The sequence below is a fragment of the Lissotriton vulgaris genome, chromosome 6 (genome assembly GCF_964263255.1).
Source record: "Lissotriton vulgaris chromosome 6, aLisVul1.2, whole genome shotgun sequence".
Classification (NCBI taxonomy): Eukaryota; Metazoa; Chordata; class Amphibia; order Caudata; family Salamandridae; genus Lissotriton; species Lissotriton vulgaris.
The window spans coordinates 1,655,185,619-1,655,204,099 of record NC_141694.1 but is presented as its reverse complement, the minus strand read 5'-3'; the positions used below and the strand labels follow the sequence as shown (position 1 = coordinate 1,655,204,099).

Here is an 18,481-nt window from a genome sequence, read left to right as displayed (position 1 = left end):
ACCAATTGGTACTGGACCACCTTATCAGACCCTGTAACTCAGGGCATAGGTGTACCCAGGGCCTACCAGGGGCTGAAGCATGTATTATGCCACCCCTGGCTGGCCTCCTAAATTTGGCACAACTGGCTGCATGACAGCTGGGGCAAAGTCGTGTAATCACCCTTTGCTGTAGATATAGTATACCTATATCTAACCCTAAAAATGGACACACAGATTCCTATCAGTCACTCCTATGGCAGGCCTTGACAATCCTGAAGGCAGAGTGCTTGGAATCGTGTGAAATGGTGCTCTGGCATGAGCTGAGCCTGTCTGCAGCTTGCGGAACCAAGTCCTAATAGCTGTTCCATGATATCGCATACCATATACTCTTAAGTGCATTATAATCCTCGCGGTTATATGCTAACTCTGGTATTGCTTTATCAAAACATGTCGAGTAAGGTGTCATACGAATTGGAATACTAACCCCTCGCCAATTCTGGCGACGGGGTTAGCATTCCACCCTTCTAGAGGGACACGACATGTATGTAACTGTGAACCCCGGTTAAAGTTAAACGAAGCCTCAGCTCCACAAAATGGATGCTGCCACCACAGACACGAGTCTGACCTCCTGCTGCTGGGAGTCCTTCCAGCGAGGAGAGCTTGAACAAAGGGCTTCCTGTCCGGGGCGGTGCTAGCACCATCCCAGACAGGGTTTTGTGTATCCTGGGTAGGCAGGGCTTTACAGGAAGGTGACTGCTGAGTGGCACCCCGGTGCTCACTACGCATAGGCCGGTCAGAACCAGTTCCAGGGGCACACCAGCCCCTGGCCTGGGGAAAGTCTGGCATGAGAGAGGGGTGTAACCACCCCCCTCCTAGTCCTACCCATAGGCAGGACCTAGTCACCGGGTCAGCCCCTTTTCTTAGTATAAAGATAGGAGCGGGCCCCCTGTTCAAATTAGATCATCTTTGGAATCAAGACACGACTTTCTACGAAAGGACTTCAAGATTTCTTCTTCAAGATTCTCCCTTGTGACTAAGGAGTAGTCACCCTGCATCCGCAGGCACCATCTTAAGAACACTGCGGTCTGCTGCAAGTCCTTCCTCAGGAATCCGACGACACAGCTCGACGAAACCCGGCTTCCCTGGCACCTCTGACCTCTACTCACCTCTACAGCCAAGCTGAGAACCGTGAGTGCGACGAGACCTCGAGGGACCGACTATCGCCAAGACTGCACGACTTCTTTACAGCACGCCCGCCGAGCGTCCCTCTGGTGAGTGCTTTGGGGTCCGAGAAGCCCCGACCCTGAGCAGCTCCAGCACCGAAGTGCAGCCTCCCAGCATCTCCACGATCTGCGTGGGGCCCTTCTGCTTTTTGCTGCTCACCGCGTTGTTTGGCTACTAGCCCGCTGGCTTGTGGCCTTCTGAACGACGCCCGACGACATCACTGCTGCTAGTCTGGTTGCTCCAGACTGGCCCTTGCTCCCTTCCAAAAGAGGAGCACCCCGGACCCTCCTGGTCCACTCAAGACGCCATCTTAGGTCCACCGCGTGGGCTTGAATTAGCCAAGGCTTTGTTGCCCAATCCTGGGTCCAGCGACGCCGACAGCTTCATCCATCGTGGGACAGCTCGCTCCTCCATCCTGGTCGCCGACAACGCCTCCTGGTCCGTGAGATCTGCAGAACCCAGCGTCGCCCACTCACCTGGTCGAGGTGACTACCATCCGGTGCCCTCCTGGTGCCACCTGACTACTGGCTAGTAGTCACGAACTTGGTCCCCTCTGCTTTCAGGTATCGTCCATCTTCAAGATCCAGGCTTGGATCACTTCGAACTCTCTTCACTGGTCGCCTGCCAGCATCTTTCACTTTCGTTTTCCTCCTACCAGGTCGGGTTCGCCCGAGAACACTAACTTTGCATTTACTAGCTACCATAGACTTTGTCCCGCATCACGCGTGAGAGTGCACACTCTGCACCCGAGTCCCCTGGGCCTCCTAGAAGTAATCTAACGATTCTATAGTCAAGTCCTAGCGATTCCAAAGCCTATTAGTACTGTACTTACCTGCTAGTAATTTCGCATTCCACTTTCAGAGTATATGGTTTTCCGTGCCCCTCGGGCATTTGTATATACTGTGCTAGCTTAAGTATTTTCGTAAGAGTTTTGTTTTGTGCTTAGTACCCTGTCCTCATAAAGAGTACAGGGCTGTTGTGATTCTAATAAATACACTGTTTATTTTCATAACACTTGTGTGGTGTCCTTTCACTTGGTGTTCAAGGGGTATATGTGTGGTATAACAGCTGGCTTAACACGCCCTCTCGAGCCTTTAGCCTTAGACTGCTCGTATCCACGCTACTAGGATAGCTGGTCTATAAGGTTGACTTACAACCAATCATCAATAAGGGTTGTCTGGACTGATACATAGTGTTCACTAGAATAGTGAGCACTGCATATCAGACCAACTTCTCACAGGGCTCACCTACAAGAAATGCATATTTAAGGGAAAAAACACTTTCTTTTGCAACCAACTTGACCGCCTAAAGAATAGGCCTAGGGAGCTATTCAACATAATCAAACAACAAACTACACGTGCCCCCAAATCAGTCTCTCATCTATCTCAGTGCCGTTACCTTAATGCTTTACTGTCATGTACCATTGGTGTTCCTTTTCTAATACTTTTTCTAATACTTTAATAATGTATGATTACTACATTTTTTATGTCTATTTTGACCCTCACAAATTCCCACATGCAGGGGCGGCTCCTCTGCTAAGGGGTGTGTTGCCCCACTGCCTTTCAGCATGGCAAAGAAGGAAAAATAAAATGATAATAATGAGATATTATTAGCATTTTCTTTTTCTGTGCTGGGCCAGTTTTGTGGGGCGGGGCTAGGCAGCGCAGGGGGATGGAGTGGTGCAGCCTCCTAAGTGTGCATGAATGTTTGGCCGGCAAAACATTCATGCACACTTTGCATGTTCTCCACCCAGGCTGCATTACAGTCTGGGTTCAGAACATGCCCAGGCTTCCATTCCCCATCTGAGCCCTGAACCACGGCACTCAGACCAGTCGCAATGCTGCATTGCAGCGTTGTGATTGGCTCAGGGGAGCCTGGAGGGGAGCCTGGGTGCTTACCAATCACAACACTGCATTGCAGCTTTGTGATTGGCTTAGGGGAGCTTATCCTGCTTCCTGTCCCAACAGAAGTTAGGAAGAGGATGGAAGAGAGGCGGCGGCTAGCCGGCAGGTAAGTGATTTTTTTTCCTCCCACTTCCCCCCTCCCCGCCCCACTTTTTATTTGCAGGAGCAGCCTGGACTGCCCACATGTAATTCATTGTTAAATATATTCTCACAGCATGTAAAGCACTCTGATACCTTTGGGTTTAGCTAGCTAGCGCTATATAAAACAAAAACAAAAAATCTTTGGTGGGGTGACAAGCCAAGAGAGCATCAGTGCTTACCAATCACAACACTGCATTGCAGCGTTGTGATTGGGTTAGGGGAGCTTATCCTGCTTCCTGTCCCAACAGAAGCCAGGAAGAGGACAGAAGAGAGGTGGCAGCTGGCCAGCCGGCCAGCAGGTAAGTGATTTTTTTTCTCCCACTTCCCCCCCTCCTCCCCGTCCTACTTCTTATTTGAAGCCTGGACTACCCACATGTAATTCATTGTTAAATATATTCTCACAGCATGTAAAGCACTCTGATACCTTTGGGTTTAGCTACCTCCATATAAAACTACAAAAAAAAATCTTTGGGAGGCGGGGCGAGCCAAGATAGCCGTGTGGACGTGAGCCAAGATGGCTGCGATGTCGAACTTCCATTAAATGAGGATACGGCAATGGAAAAGTGCTGATCTTACCTCCAAGAGACCCGTTTCCAGCTCAGGGACTCTTTGGGTAGAGGTGGGCAGAAGCAGGACTGCTAAAGGGTGCGGGATCTAGGTGGATGCCAGAGGCTCAGCCGAGTTCCGATGTGGCCTAGACTCACGCCGGATGGCGGGAATGGGGCGATTTGAAGCTGCCCGGCTGGATGAGAACGGTAACCATCCAGCACCTGCCGCGACCCCGCTCTGCAGCGCCCCAGATCCTCAGATGATCTGAGGGGCGAAATTGAAGACGAAATTGCAACACTTCACAGAAGGCGGGCGCCCGGAGGAAGGCTTCTGTCGGAGAGACCTGCGGCAGCAGAAGGTATGTGGCGGGGTCGAGTGAGCCACCGTAGCTAAGCTCCTTGTTGCGCTGAATCCTCGACTTTAAAGATGTAGTGGTGAGTGGACGGAGGCCCTCCACCCCCGTATTAAGGACCCCACAGGGACAATGAGCGCACTTCTCTGCTGAGCTCCCAGGCGGAGGCAGTGTGGTCCGGTAGCAGTGGAGAACTCCGTAACGGAGGCCGGTAGGGATCGACACGAGCATTCTCGCCCCTGACCAACGGATATAAGTAAATTGAGACTGGAACACTGATGGAGGCAGGGGCAGTGGCATATAGCCCATTTTTCACCACCGGTTGCAGCGAGACAGCCCAGTGAGAGAGAAAAGCCTGGTGCCTGACCCTAAAATGGCGCCCAGAAAAGAATCAGAAGATATTCTCTCCCGCCAGCAGCACACAAAATAACGCCACAAATTAATTCCTGGCACCCTTTATTCAGGATAAGCTTGCTGCATGACAGGCCCCATGGTCCCCTTGGTCAATAACAGTGTCTAATGCAGATCTGCAAAGGCCTAGTCAACAGGGGAAACAGTGAAGAGACCAGGATTTAGGTCAGAGGTCTGGCAGGCCACAGGGACAAGGCCCGTAAAGAAGCAGCTGGAGGGGAAGTGGCGTACCGCTCGTGATACCATGAATAGTTCAACGGAGGGGAGTGGAAATCAACTGACCTTTTACAAGGAAATCCCTTTCCAGCGCCACATGGAAACCTCCTTGAGGAACGCTATGGCAGTGGAAGACTAACTCAGGTGTCGCAGAGGGCCCATCTGTGCTGCACAAAAAACAATGTAAAAGAGTCTCTGCCTTTTTCACCCCCACAACCACGAAGGACCCTCAATCAGCCAGCGAAGGGGCATTCAATATGGCGCTCTTTAAAGAAGATCTTCTGGCCTCCCTGAGAGAATTCAAGCATGAATTAAGGGAGGAGCTTAAGGCGGATATGGCTCAGTCTCTGGATGCGCTGAGGGTGGATCTCAATGCCAGACTCTTCAGTCTACAGCGAGACGTCGACTCGGTGGGCACCAGAGTGCTGGATCTAGAGGCCAAAACTGCAAAGCTAGAGAGCTACAAGGAGCAGTCCACCTTGACAACGCAAGACCTCCAACTACAGGTACAGGTGCTGCTTCTGTAAACTGAAGATCTAGAAAACAGAGCGAGAAGGGAGAACATTAGAATTCAGAACCTGGAGGAAGACGCGGAGGAGCTGACCTCAAGGCGTTTGAGATAGGCCTTTTCTCTGAAACCCTGGGTACGACGAAGCTCAAGGACAAAGTTGAAAGACTGCACAGAGTGGGGAGACCCAATCCAGATGGAAAAGTTGACCACGAGACCTCCTGGCAAAGCTCCACTCATTCCAAACTAAAGAGGCCATACTGCTAGCCACCAGAAAGCTCGATGTGGTGAAGTTCCAAGGATTCTCCTGTGACTTATACCAGCATATAGCACAAGCAACACGTCAGCGGTGGCAACAACTGCGGCCTGTTACGGAGAAGCTCAGGCAGCACAAAATTAGATACCTACCCGTTTGGACTTGCCTTCGCATATCGAACAAAGCTCACAACATCACCGAGGTGAAAGGGGCGTTCACTTTGCTGGGTCTCACATCCCCAGAGTCTGAAACAGGTACAGACGCCCAGGCCCAGCGGAATGGTGCTCCCAGCCAAGCTGAGAAAGGCAATCAATGGCAAACTCACCGGGCCCCCAGATCACAGAAGAAACAAATCTTCCGTGAGACAACTTGATAGAATTCATATCACAAGAATTCCAACAAAAACGGATGTGAGCTCTGTAAGAGCCCCCCCCTGCTCCCCCCCAGCGAGAAGGACAAGCTAAGCCATCCCACCACTGGTAATTGACATGAAACCATCGACCCCTCACTCGTATCAGATTTTGTTGGTGCTGACCTGAGACGTCCTCATGACCGTTGCCCACGCGGTAATCACCAAAACAAGTCACCAGGCTTTGTTATTGAGAAGTAGAGGCTATCCTCTCTTAGAGCTACAACAAATGAACTTCGGCATCAGACTATGGTCCAATTCACCTCACATGTACGTCAGACACAGAGAAGGTGATCTGACTTTGGGACAGGTTGTCCCATTGTTTACTGTTTTTTAATGTTATCTTTTTCTCTTTCTTCCCCTCTTTGTTCCTTTTCTTTTCCTATTATACCAGGATCAGGGTGAACGAGGTACCACACGGGGAACAAAATCAGATAAAGCACTCAGGACGAGAGCAGTCAAACCAGCTAGCGGAGACGGACATGTGCAGGGGCCGAGGGGAGGAGCAAGGGGGTCAAACAGACACTGGGAGGCAAACAGGAGAGGCTCCCTAGACCCAAACAATCGCTATGGTAATCTCCACACTATCGTGGAACATTAGAGGCATGAACACCCCAACCAAATGATAGAAGATCTGGAAATACCTCACAGACACTCATTTCTTCATAGTCACTCTGCAAGAGACGCATATCAAAGGATCAGAAGGTCACAGACTAAAACACAAAGCATTCTCATTGTTATATAAATCGTCCTCTACTACAAAATACAACGGGGTGGCTCTTCTCTTACATGCTTCTTTAGGGTTCCAGCCAGTAGATTACAAATCTGACAAAGACTGGAGGGTAGTTCTGGTAAAGGGACGCATTAGGGTAAGGCTTTGAACAATAGTATCGATATACATCCCTAATACCAATCAGGCAGTCTCCACCCATAACACTCTCTCTTTACTGGGGGGGCTTTGCTGAGGGGGAAATAATCTTGATGGGAGATTTCAATCTCACCTGGCATTCAGACTCTGATAGCACACACCCCCAGAGAGCTCACATGGGGAGCTTCCTGAAAAACCTGAAACAGATCATCCAAGACGTGGGACTCAGAGACAGTTGGAGGGAGAACATCTGGAAGACAAAGAATATACTTTCTTTTCACACGTCCACCGCTCCTACTCAAGACTCGAGTACATCTTCCTGAGCCAATCCCTAAACCAGCAGGTTAAAGAGGCCACCATATACCCTATCATCATCTCAGACCAGGCACCGGTGGGGACACTCCTGGAATGGTCATGCCCTAAACCCAAATTTAAGAGGTGGTTCTTCCCCAAAGCCTTAGTACGCAATAAAACATTACGAGACACACTACGCGCACACATAAGGGAATTCTTTCAATTCAATGACCCTCAAGACACGTCATTGACAAATAATTGGGACACCTTTAAAGCCGTGGTCAGGGGTCACTGTTTGACGCTGATGGCAACCCCCAACAAGGAACGAAAGAAGGAGAGGCTGACCTTGAAGGGGGAACTGAAAGCAACTGAACAAGCGCATAAGGCCGCCCCCACACTAACCCTTCAAAGAAAGGTCATGGCCATTAAGGGGAAACTTCCGGCAATATACTCAAATAGGGCAGACCTAACACTTCTCCGGCGCAAGCAATCCTCCCCCACGGCACGGTAACAAAGTGGGGGCACACTTGGCGAGGCAATTACGGGTGAAGAGAGAAAAGGAGTACATAGGGAACATACAGGACCCCTCAGGCACACAGACACAGGATGAGGCAGGTAAAGCACAAACATTTAGAGACTTTTATAACGCACTATACATGGCAGATCGACCCAACCCACAGGAACAAATAGACTACCTACAAGAGATTATGCTCCCACGGGTCACAGCGGCCCAGAATGAACACTTGAGTGAACCCATTACGGAGGAGGAGGTACAGAAGGCTATCAGTGTCCTGAAATTGCACAAATCGCCAGGTCCTGACGGCCTAACGACACAGTTTTATATAACGTTTAGCACAGATCAAACCCCACAACTGACGGCCCTCTTTAATCATATAACGACCACCAAGCAAGTCACACCTACCATGAGCGAAGCACTTATCTCTATGATCCCCAAACCTGGGAAGGACCCGCAACAATGTGGATCTTATCGCCCCATGGCACTCCTCAATTTGGACGCCAAATTACATAAAAAAATTCAGGCCACCTGACTAGATAACCTGATGCCCGGCTTGATACATCCGGATCAGTCTGGGTTCATTAAGGGAAGGCATACGCACAACAATGTGCGGAGTGTGATCCACTTAATAGAAAAAAACGCAAAAAAACAGATCCTGGCAGTCGTTCTTGGCTTAGATGCTGAGAAGGCATTTGACAGGGTGGAATGGTCCTTCCTTTATCGGACGCTCCAGCACTTCGGATTCTGCGAGACTTTTATGAACATGATAAAGACCAACTTCGCAGCCTCTAGTGCCAGAATATTAGTTAATGGGATAGCCTCTGACCCTTTTATCCTGGTGAGGGGAACGCGTCAGGGGTGTCCACTCTCCCCACTCCTCTTTGCACTTAGCATTGAACCACTGGCTACTAAAATCATAGAGAAACAGGGGATCATACGGGTTCCCTTTGGCTCCGAAGATCATAAAATTTCTTTATTCGCCTACAACATCCTACTGACTCTTTCAGACCCATGACGATCCTTGATGCTACTCAGCGAAGAACTGGGATGCTTTGAAGGCGTAGCAGGACAAATCTTTTATTCTAAACTTGAAGCTAACAGACGCAACAATGGGAGACTTGGTAGCCTCGACCCCTTTCCAGTGGGCCAAAAGAGAACTAACATATCTGGGGATAAAACTGACCCCCAAAATCTCGGGGCTCTTTAGTGCAAATTATCCTCCACTCTTACGCCAACTCCAGGCGGATCTTAAGCAGTAGGCGCCCCTGTATCTCTCTTGGCTGAGCAGAATTCATGCCGTCAAGCTGGTAGTCCTACCAAAATTCCTCCACTTATTCGAAAGTCTCCCAATCGAGCTAGAGTGAAGCTTTTTACAGGGAGTCCAGACCCTATTAAATAAATTCATTTTGCAGAATAAGCGGCAGAGGCTCTCATTTAATCTCTTATGGAGGCCCTCGGACGGGGCTGGCCTGGAATTATATTACGAAGCAGCACAACTTAGGGTTATAGTGGAATGGTCTGAACGCAGGTCCGACAAACACTGGTTGCATATGGACCGTGCCGTTACGGGCAAGGTAATATGGGACCTCCACTGGAAGCCAAAACCTGATCGACCAGCCAACGCCTATATAGGCACCCCTACCAGAACAAGCCTTAAAACCTGGGATGACGTCTTGAGGCAAACGAACTGGACAACATTCCCCTCCCCTTTTACCCTCATAAACTACAATCCAGCCTTCACCCCTGCACTACAACCGGGACTCTTTGATGCATGGAGGGAGGTTGCCTCATGCTAGCACACATTTTTCACAACTGAGATATACTGACTGTCGAAAATTGCCAGAAAATTTCAGCTACCGAATTCAGAGCACTACTACTATCTGCCACGCAGAGTGAGATTGGTGACGGGGTGATGAGGGAGTTTACGCCTCCTGAGAGATTTATGAAAGGGGCAAGCACAGTAAAAGGGGCTATATCTTTCCTATACTCACTACTACTACACTAAAGACCCGCGTCACCTCGAATTTTGGGAAAGCACACTAAACCATGAGATCACAGACTCACAGTGGAAAGCTCTGTTGAAGGACATAACACGTCACAACCATTCACTAAGCCAATGAGAAGCTCACTACAAGATACTTTTTGACTGGTATCTATACCCTACAAAACTAAAAAAGATATTTCCCAACAGTTCTGATCTTTGCTGGAGGGGTGTGGCATTTTGGGCGACTTTCGCCACAAGTGGTGGGACTGCCCAACAATTCGGCCCTTTTGGCCGGAAATCTTGGCACAAATTAAAGAGATACTAGGATATCCTATCCCGGACTCATCAGATTTTGTGCTTCTCGGCCTCCGGACACCAGTTTGAAATCTCAGACAAAAACAGATCAGGCCATAATGTGGCTCTGTCTGGGAGCGGCAAAAACAGCAATAGCCACCACCTGGAAAAGGAAAGACGCCCCTGCTATCACACAATGGCATGCGCGTCTATGGCAGGCACTCACTATGGAATGTATGAACGACATATATAGAGACAAATTTTTAAATTTCAAATATGCCTGGGGCCCTCTAGTCAGTTGTCTATCTCACGGTCTCCAATTGACTACATGCTTCACGAGGGTTAGAGCCCTGCACTTGGTCCAGATCTAACCGGACCTACACTCAATACTAGATCTCTCCCCGCGGATACAACCTCACTCACACCCATCCCTCCTGACTGCCCCGATATCCAGGTGCACCAACTGATTCGGTTCCTCCCTGCCTTCTGGTCCACTCTTCTTTTGTTTTTTCTTCTCTTCTTCCCACAGTCATGTTTTGATTGAGCACCCTCTTACCTTCTCCCAATAGCTGGGAGCAGTGGGACAACATTTTATTCTTAGGTAATAAACTCACGGGAGGGCAGGGTTACTAGAGGGAGGGAGGTTCGTTGTTTAATGATGTAAGGACGTCTTACCCATTGTTTTTTTAGTTGTCTTGAACGTTATGTACGCTTTAAGGTCACACGTGCGCAATTATCCAACAATGATATGACTCGGATAACCCGAAAGACTCTGAACAAGGAAATAGAGTACTTAGTGATGCATACGAGTACACGATGTACTGATGTTACCAAGTGTAATGTTTACTGTCATTGAAAATTTAATAAAATCAAATCTGAGAAAAAAAATCTTTGGAAAGAGAGATGCGCACAGGATTTCAGGAGGAAAGTGAGGGGGGTTGCTGTACCAGTTTCAAGGGTTGGGGGCTTTTCGTGGAAGGGGTGGTTGGTCTTTTTCTCAGATTGAAGAGAGTAGACAGTTCCAGGACATCTTTTCACTCTATGGGATTAAATATGCCTTCCTAAAATGTATTGTGGTAATTTTTGAAAATCATCTGTTTTTCGTAATATTTTAACATTTAAATTGGTTTTACTGTTTTGAAGTTGCATAATTAGATGTATGTTGCTAAAATGTCTTCTGAAACCTCAGTAAGTCAGATTTGCTACACATGCATAACATACTTGATTTTAATATTGTTCACTTGTTATATAAATCGGACCCTAACGTGTGGTTACATTTTCAGACAGCTTTCAAGCTGACTTTTGCTGCTCGTCCAAGTTTCTCCAAAGGCCTGTTACTGAAACTGAATCCAGCGACGGAGATCCTAAGATAAATACTCCTAGTTGCATACATCGGTTGCAGAAGAAAGGCCCAAATACATATAGCAACACAGAACTAACGAACCATGACGCACATCATTTAGTGCCTAATAACACTGCCACATTACAAAAAACGCAAAGATGCCATACCAAGGCGGACAAGCTGAGTAGAAGAGCAAAGGATGAGAACATTGCCTTTTCGCTTGAAATTCAGAAGATGAACGTGTCCCGTGGAGAGACTTGCAGTGCCAAGCCTCCAGAGTGCAATGTAAGTTTTTCTGAATCTGAAGTCCTGTCTAGAAGACTTAAAAAGCCAGAAAACGGCCCTTCTAGTTCATCTTGTGGTGCTGTTGAGACGAAATGTATGCTTTCCCTTCAAACCAACATTTCAAGTGAAGATTTGCCTACAGGCACTATGGCAAGTAGTAACGAACCACCAAAAGAAGGGGTACCTACTAAGAGTTCTGAAACAGCATTTAAACATATTGAGGAAATGAAAAAAAATGGGAGGAATTCGCGTGGTGAAATCGGTTGTAAATCTATGGATTTTGAAATATCACACCTTTTACCTCTTGTACCACAAGAAGATTGCCAGGTGAAAATGGTTCAAGATAGAGGTCAAGGTGTTGGAGAAACTGACTCTGTTTTAGAAGCCGCTGTAAATAGTATCTTAGAGTGTTAATAGCTGCAAACCGTGGAAAAGATAGGCTGGCCACTGTAAAAGCATATGTGAAGAATATCTAAACCACGTAACAACTGATACTTTCTTTTTTACTGGATGGAGCTTTCTGAAATTCATTGTTATGTGTTTTCAAAGCAATATTCATTGTGGCAGAAACAAGGTATCAAGTTAAATGCAATGTTGCTGCAAAGCAGTCTGTTAGGGCCCAATTGCCACTGAGTTCGACGATACTGACAATCACGAGCCCAATGAAAGGCCAGATTTACTGAAGAAAATCACGGGCTCAAATGAGCACATTTATTATTATCCAATTAATTGATTTTATGTTTTCAGACTACTTTGTGATCGGTTAAAATTCTATGTATAACATTATTTCCCAGTCCTTTGAAAATCCTGATCTCAAAAATTGGAATGAAGACGACCAAAATATTAATGGAGTCTTCTATTAAAAATGTGTTGTTTACCAATCAATAACAGCAATGGTATGTTCGCTATCTCATAGAATATTTAAGATTGGTAATTGTAGTTTATAATCTATTATTTCAAGCTTAATTTTGAAACGTGAAACATTTTATGGAGTGGGTCCAGAAAGTAAGTGACAGATGGACAGAAACACACACACAGTAGTTATCTAAAGTCATATTGCATTCTTTAATTTCCAAACTGTAGTATTTGAGTTATTGAAGGCAAAGTACTAACTTAGTGTACACTCTGCCTGTAAAAAAGTCAATAGCAGGTCCAGTAGATTACAAATGCATAGAAATAGTGGTCTCCATGATGTCAATTAATTAAGGCCCAACCATCTACCTGTGTGAAGTGTCGTAGGGTTGTCTCTTGTGCTTGTCAGCTTGTCGATCTGTCTCTATAATGAAAAGGGAATAAGACATATCAGTGAGAAGACTAGGGTTAGAGGGATGCTGGCAAGATCATTTTAGTAATTTTGGCATCAATTAATATTATTTATTTTGATTGTGTTCTGCTGCCAATGACGTTGCTCAATTGGAAGTTTACATTTTCATTGTTATTATTAATTGAATGAGGCACCTGATGCTAAGGAATGTTACATAAAATGCTTTAGAAGGCATTATGTGTCTCTATCCACCAGAGTGGTACTAATTAGTTGGTGGCGTACTCATTTCTATATTTAATCATGAAATAATGTCTGTTACTACTTAACCTTACATATCTAACAGGAGATGAAGTAATATTCTTAGCGAGGCAGTTTGGATTGAGGGTATTTTACCCCAAATATTGGCATGGCTGCTTTAGATGGGTGATCTTTAGAAGACCACTGTAAATACTCACTGTCTCAAAAGAAAATGTGAGTACTTCAAGAAAGGGTGTGATTCTTTGGAATGCAAATATTAGCATTATATTTATCTACAAACACAGCCCCAGAATCTAGGCATGTAGTAAAAACTGTTGCTTGATAGAGCAGTTGATCATTTTAAAGTATATTAGATAGAGTCTAACAACACGGGCATTACATTTCCTCCAGTGTTTCAGTTTTGAAGTGAACCTCATGGAGAATTTGTAATGTTCCACTGAATTGCTTTTGATGATTATAATTCCTATCAGGGAGAAATTTGAAAAGACATTGAAGTGGTTTGGGAGCCTTCTACAAACATACAGCGATTTAGAAAATATGGTTTACCAAGGCCAGTAAGTACACAATTGTGTAATTATATTTTATCCAAGAATCTAAGCTGATGAAATGCCTGCTCAATTGAATGGCTTCCACACACTTACAATTTGTGTTTAAAAATAAGTAGGGTTACTCATCACACATCTTGCTGATGAAACATGCCACTCTCTCAAAATCTCACAGTCCCCCTTACAACTTACCTGTGTAACATATGCTGTGCTCACTGGCGTGATGAAACTTGAGGGGGCCCCCTGCAAGGTACGTGGAGGAACCCCCTCCGGACTCAGTCAGGAGGTCTCCAGCCAGAGTATTGTGCTGAGGGGGCCCCCTGGACCTTGGGGGTCCCCTGCATCTTGGGGGCTGCGGGGGTCAGTATTACGCTACTGGCCGTGCTAGTAACATATTATATTTCCATTGGATATATTTGTAGCTTTACAGCTGAGTGGAAAGTTTTTTATTCAAAATGTCATGCTATCTGCCACACCAGCCGTCATATTGGTAAGTGGGAATGCTCTAAATCTGGAGTGTTGTTTAGATGAAGCCATAGGAAGAAAGGTTTTAGAGTTGCGGAGAAATAGTAAATCAGCATGGTTTGCATTTTGATGGCCTGCTAAAAGTAGAAGTTCAAATACTTAGATAGTTTATTGGTGAATAGGAAACTACATAGATTTCAGACATGGTTGTGGTTACCAGCTGGGGTATGAAAACGTACAGTAAGAAATTCAGGGAGTAACAATTCCTGTGTTTGAATGGTATGAAACCAGAAACCAGGTTGGAATTTTATTAACCATAATTGTTCTCTTTAGTGGACATTCAAATCTGATCATATTTTGCACATGATCACAGGTCAATTACTTTAATTTATTGTTACTAACCCGCAACTATTGAGAAGATGTTTTAATTCTGGATTGGATTTAGTCGGTGTGACTGTCTGTATCCATACACCAGTCAGCTTAATAAACTAAATTCCAAATTGCCTTTTGAAATATTATGAGACTACCTTATGTCTTGTTTTCTTCCAGGTGTCTTTGCTTTAGTTTAAATGTTCTTCAATAAGTTTGCATTTGCATATATTTTAACACGTCTTCTGTTGCTGTTCATTAATTAAAAAACACAAATTAGCTTTGCAAAAGCTTATCTTGCCTTCCTTTTTATCCACCTGATGTCATTTTCCTTCATAGTTTCTAAAATAGTTGAGTTGATGCCATATTTCTGTTTGAAAGGTACCTGACAGACGAACAATACATGCAAAGTATGTCATGTAGGCAATAAACAACATAAATGCTTTCAAGCAAGAATTGCAAAGTAATGAAAACATTACAAAATACTCAAAAGGTCTGATTCACAAAGCTTTTTATGTTACTAGTTGTGTCATGTTCCTGTCTTAGATGTGAATTACTTCTGGGTTTCCGTACCTGATTTGTATAACACTTTCTGTGATTAGTTGTACCTTATTCACGGCTTATGTGGGAACTACTAATGAATTTAATTTCTTGTTGTAGAAAAGCTTAGGCAATCGGACTCCATTTTTACAAAATGTTTTTCTCTAAGAAAGCATGCTTTAGAAAATCCTGAGAAAGTCACACTTATGCATGGTATGATATACACCTACCCTCAAAAAATGCTTTGCGAATCAAGCATGTGAACTCCAGAATAATTCACACCTAAGACAGGAGGAAGACAAGCAACTCGCAGGAAAAGCATTTTGACTCAGGCTCAGTGTTTTGGTTAATAAGAATATGTTTACACGGTTTTAAATTAGCTAACATATTGAAAGTGGCTTGAGCAATTTCAAAATGTGTTATACATGCAATGCATTTCATGTTTGTGAAAGAAATTTCCACATTTTATAGTGAGTCAACATAAACATAAACAAAATGTTTTTTAAGAATGGAAGAACTTTTGACAATTCTGACTGAAAAAACACACTGAAGCATAATGTATCAGGAGCTATCAATGCATGCAATGCCTTTGGATCTGATGGATAGATAGATAGATAGGTATGCATTCTTGTGAGAGCACCGAAAGATTACTTGAATAGATGACATCTCTGTAAAATTTGTAACAATGAAGCAACCTGACTTCTATTGTTCAAGCAGAATAAGTGTTTGTTTGTTTCAGTTTTAAAAGAATTTCCAATTGTAATATTATCACGCACAGTCATTACATTTGTGATAATCTGTTTTTGAGTTTGTGTCAGTCGCGAAAAAAATAATGTATTTAAGTTTGGATGATTTCCAGTTTGATGCTAACTGTTGTGATTTTTCACTGCTAGTTATGACATTATGGTTCAATTTAGCCTTTCATTTTGTTGCGTTTTTGTATCAGTTGACTAATAATTTGCACCTGTTTTTCTGTTTTGTGTGCGGTTTCTAAATGATGCAATTCACTAAGTGTATGCTTAGCAGTTGACTTGTGACATTACAAAATGTAGTGGAAGGTATGAGCACATAATTTTTGAAACCCGTTTCCAAATCCAAAATATCGTAGTGTCAAAGTAAAATCCACATGCCCTGGTAGTCACATACTCAAGTTACATGTAATTTTCAAGAGGATAAATTGATTGAAGTATATTTTTATTTGTCTGGTGTCCCTGTATTTAACTCACTTTTTGAAATATCTGTTAGCTAATATTTCCATACACATAAGTATTCGTTAAGCCTAAAAACGCGTGTCCCTTCAATCAGCAAACACCTGCATCATTTCAAGCCTTATAGTACATGTCATTAAGTCTACATGATGCAAGCATAGTGCAGAAGATAATAGATCCAACTTTAGGGCTATGAGTTGATTTGATTAAATATACTTTTATAAAGCAATAAAAAATATGTAGATGCAAGTCATGGAAAGAGATCTACCCTCCCATAAAACATAACACTTGAAGGTATTTTTGTGACCGTAGGGGTACATACGTCACGTTATCCGAGTTGTTCATAGTAAGGTATAATTTATCATTATAAGACTCATTTTTAAAAAATACCAGAATGCACTTTAAAATATTTGTCAGAAATGCTTTTGTTTTGTCCATGTTGTCTCATGAATTAATCCTGAAACATCCAGAAATATTCTGGCTTTTGAAACATCAGACGGTTAATATTAAAGTAAACAGTGAACTGCAGTTTATACCTAAGAAAGACGCATTAGGTCACCACTGTCTAGATTTAGATTGAATCAATTTGCTTGAAGTTAATGTCCTTTTGCGAACTGCGTGCATAACGCAAATGTGAAAAGCATCCAGTATTCTTTTGCTCTGATATTGTGAGGATCTGCCTATTCTTCATGTTTGTTTCAGTTTCATTAATGATGCAGAAATTAAATAAAGAATAAGAATTGTAATTGGCAATATCAGCAAGTAGCGTACCTGGAGAGTTTAGGATAATTTGGCTGTTATAGTAGAGCGGCCTTACAGACTGACTTCATTTAAGAAGTGTTCATTTTCGTCAGTGCGATATTGACTATATTTGCTTAAATACATTCATTTGTATTCATTTGTATAGTATGTATGTATTATCGCAAATTGCTTTGTATACATTTTGTAAAAATATTTATAAACTGTTTCGTAAAAAAGGTACAGCAAATTGCAGTTTATTTTGTTATGTTAGATAAATACTGTTAAAGAAAACACGTCGTAAATATATTGTTAATCCAATATTAGGATTTTTTTGGGGTTGGAAATGACACATTAAAACAATATTTGCAATACAACCAAAGATTTGGGAAAACACACACGTGATTGTCTTGATTTAAACTCCACTAGAAACGGTTTTACATTTGTAAAACTAGTCATCTATGATTTATAATATGAGTATCACCAACCAGTATGTCACAGTCTAGTGCTTGCCAGTGTGAAGGCAGAAATTGTCAGAAAATGTCTTTTCAGTTCAAGTGCCATTCAGAATTGTTGGAACTTTGCAAAATGCTTTTTGGGATGCAAACTACATCAAGTTAGTCAATTAAATAATATGGGGCCAAATGTAAAAAGGATTTGGTTGCAAAAGGCCCGATTTGGGCCACATGGATGAAGCAGTTTTGTGGTCGTAAACAGCCGATTGGGCCGTTTCCTACTGCAAAAATGCTTTACATATGTACAAAACACAAATTGTGATTCGATAACACGTTATCGTATCGAAATGTTTGTTTCTTGTGATTCGGTATTTGGAAGGGCCGTGTTTAGGGCGTCCCTTCCAAATAATGATTCGGATTGTGATGTATGAATGGTTTGCAAATGAATTACAGTCGCAAAACATTCATATTTTACTGACTCCTTGAAGGACGTGATAACCCATACGCAAATGTAAAGAGGTCTCCAGGTGACCCCTTCCCCTTTGAGAATGAAAACCAAATATTTTTTTAGAGCAGGCATTGGTCCCATGGGCCACTGCCTACTCTTAAAAAATGAAACAGCAAAGTTATTTTTTTTAATTTTTAATCGCATCAAATTTTGTTTAAGGAAAATAGGCTGCATTAAAAAAAATGATTGCTTTATTAAAAAGCAATCACAGACATGGTGGTCTGCTGACCTGAGCTGGCCACCATCCCTGTGATCGCTGCGATTCCTAATGGGTCGCAAATTGCGATCTACCTCATTAATAAGCATGCGGTAGGTCTATTTGTGAACCTCTAGGAATCGCTAATGAGTTTCACACATTAGGAATACCTATTTCCTAATCGCAAATCAGACAGAATCACAATTCGGAAATCGGCACTCCTGATGTTTGTACATCTGGCCCTTTGCTCCCTTCCATTCCCAATTAGTGATAATCACGTGCCATCTAAGTCTAGGATTAACATGTTAAACAAAAATGTCACTGCTCCAGATAGGGAACTTTCTTGCAGATGCAGACTGGACCTTTGGCTTCCATACACAGAAATAGTAAACAGTTTAACCT

At 43.8% G+C, this 18,481-nt stretch overlaps 1 protein-coding gene and 1 long non-coding RNA gene across 6 annotated transcripts in view; one reads left to right on the top strand and one right to left on the bottom strand.

Moving 5' to 3' along the window:
* The window catches only part of BICRAL (BICRA like chromatin remodeling complex associated protein), a 744,270-nt gene extending 726,954 nt beyond the window's left edge, over nt 1-17,316 (top strand). For all 4 annotated transcript variants that reach the window (XM_086927816.1, XM_086927818.1, XM_086927815.1 and 1 more), the window contains one exon: nt 11,190-17,316. In XM_086927816.1, the coding sequence (XP_086783942.1) occupies nt 11,190-11,947 (758 nt within the window). In that variant the 3' untranslated portion in view covers nt 11,948-17,316. The remainder of the gene's footprint in view (nt 1-11,189) is intronic.
* The window catches only part of LOC147709259 (uncharacterized), a 32,353-nt gene continuing 26,550 nt past the window's right edge, over nt 12,679-18,481 (bottom strand). For both annotated transcript variants that reach the window (XR_015296686.1, XR_015296687.1), the window contains one exon: nt 12,679-12,809. This is a non-coding gene — a long non-coding RNA (uncharacterized LOC147709259). The remainder of the gene's footprint in view (nt 12,810-18,481) is intronic.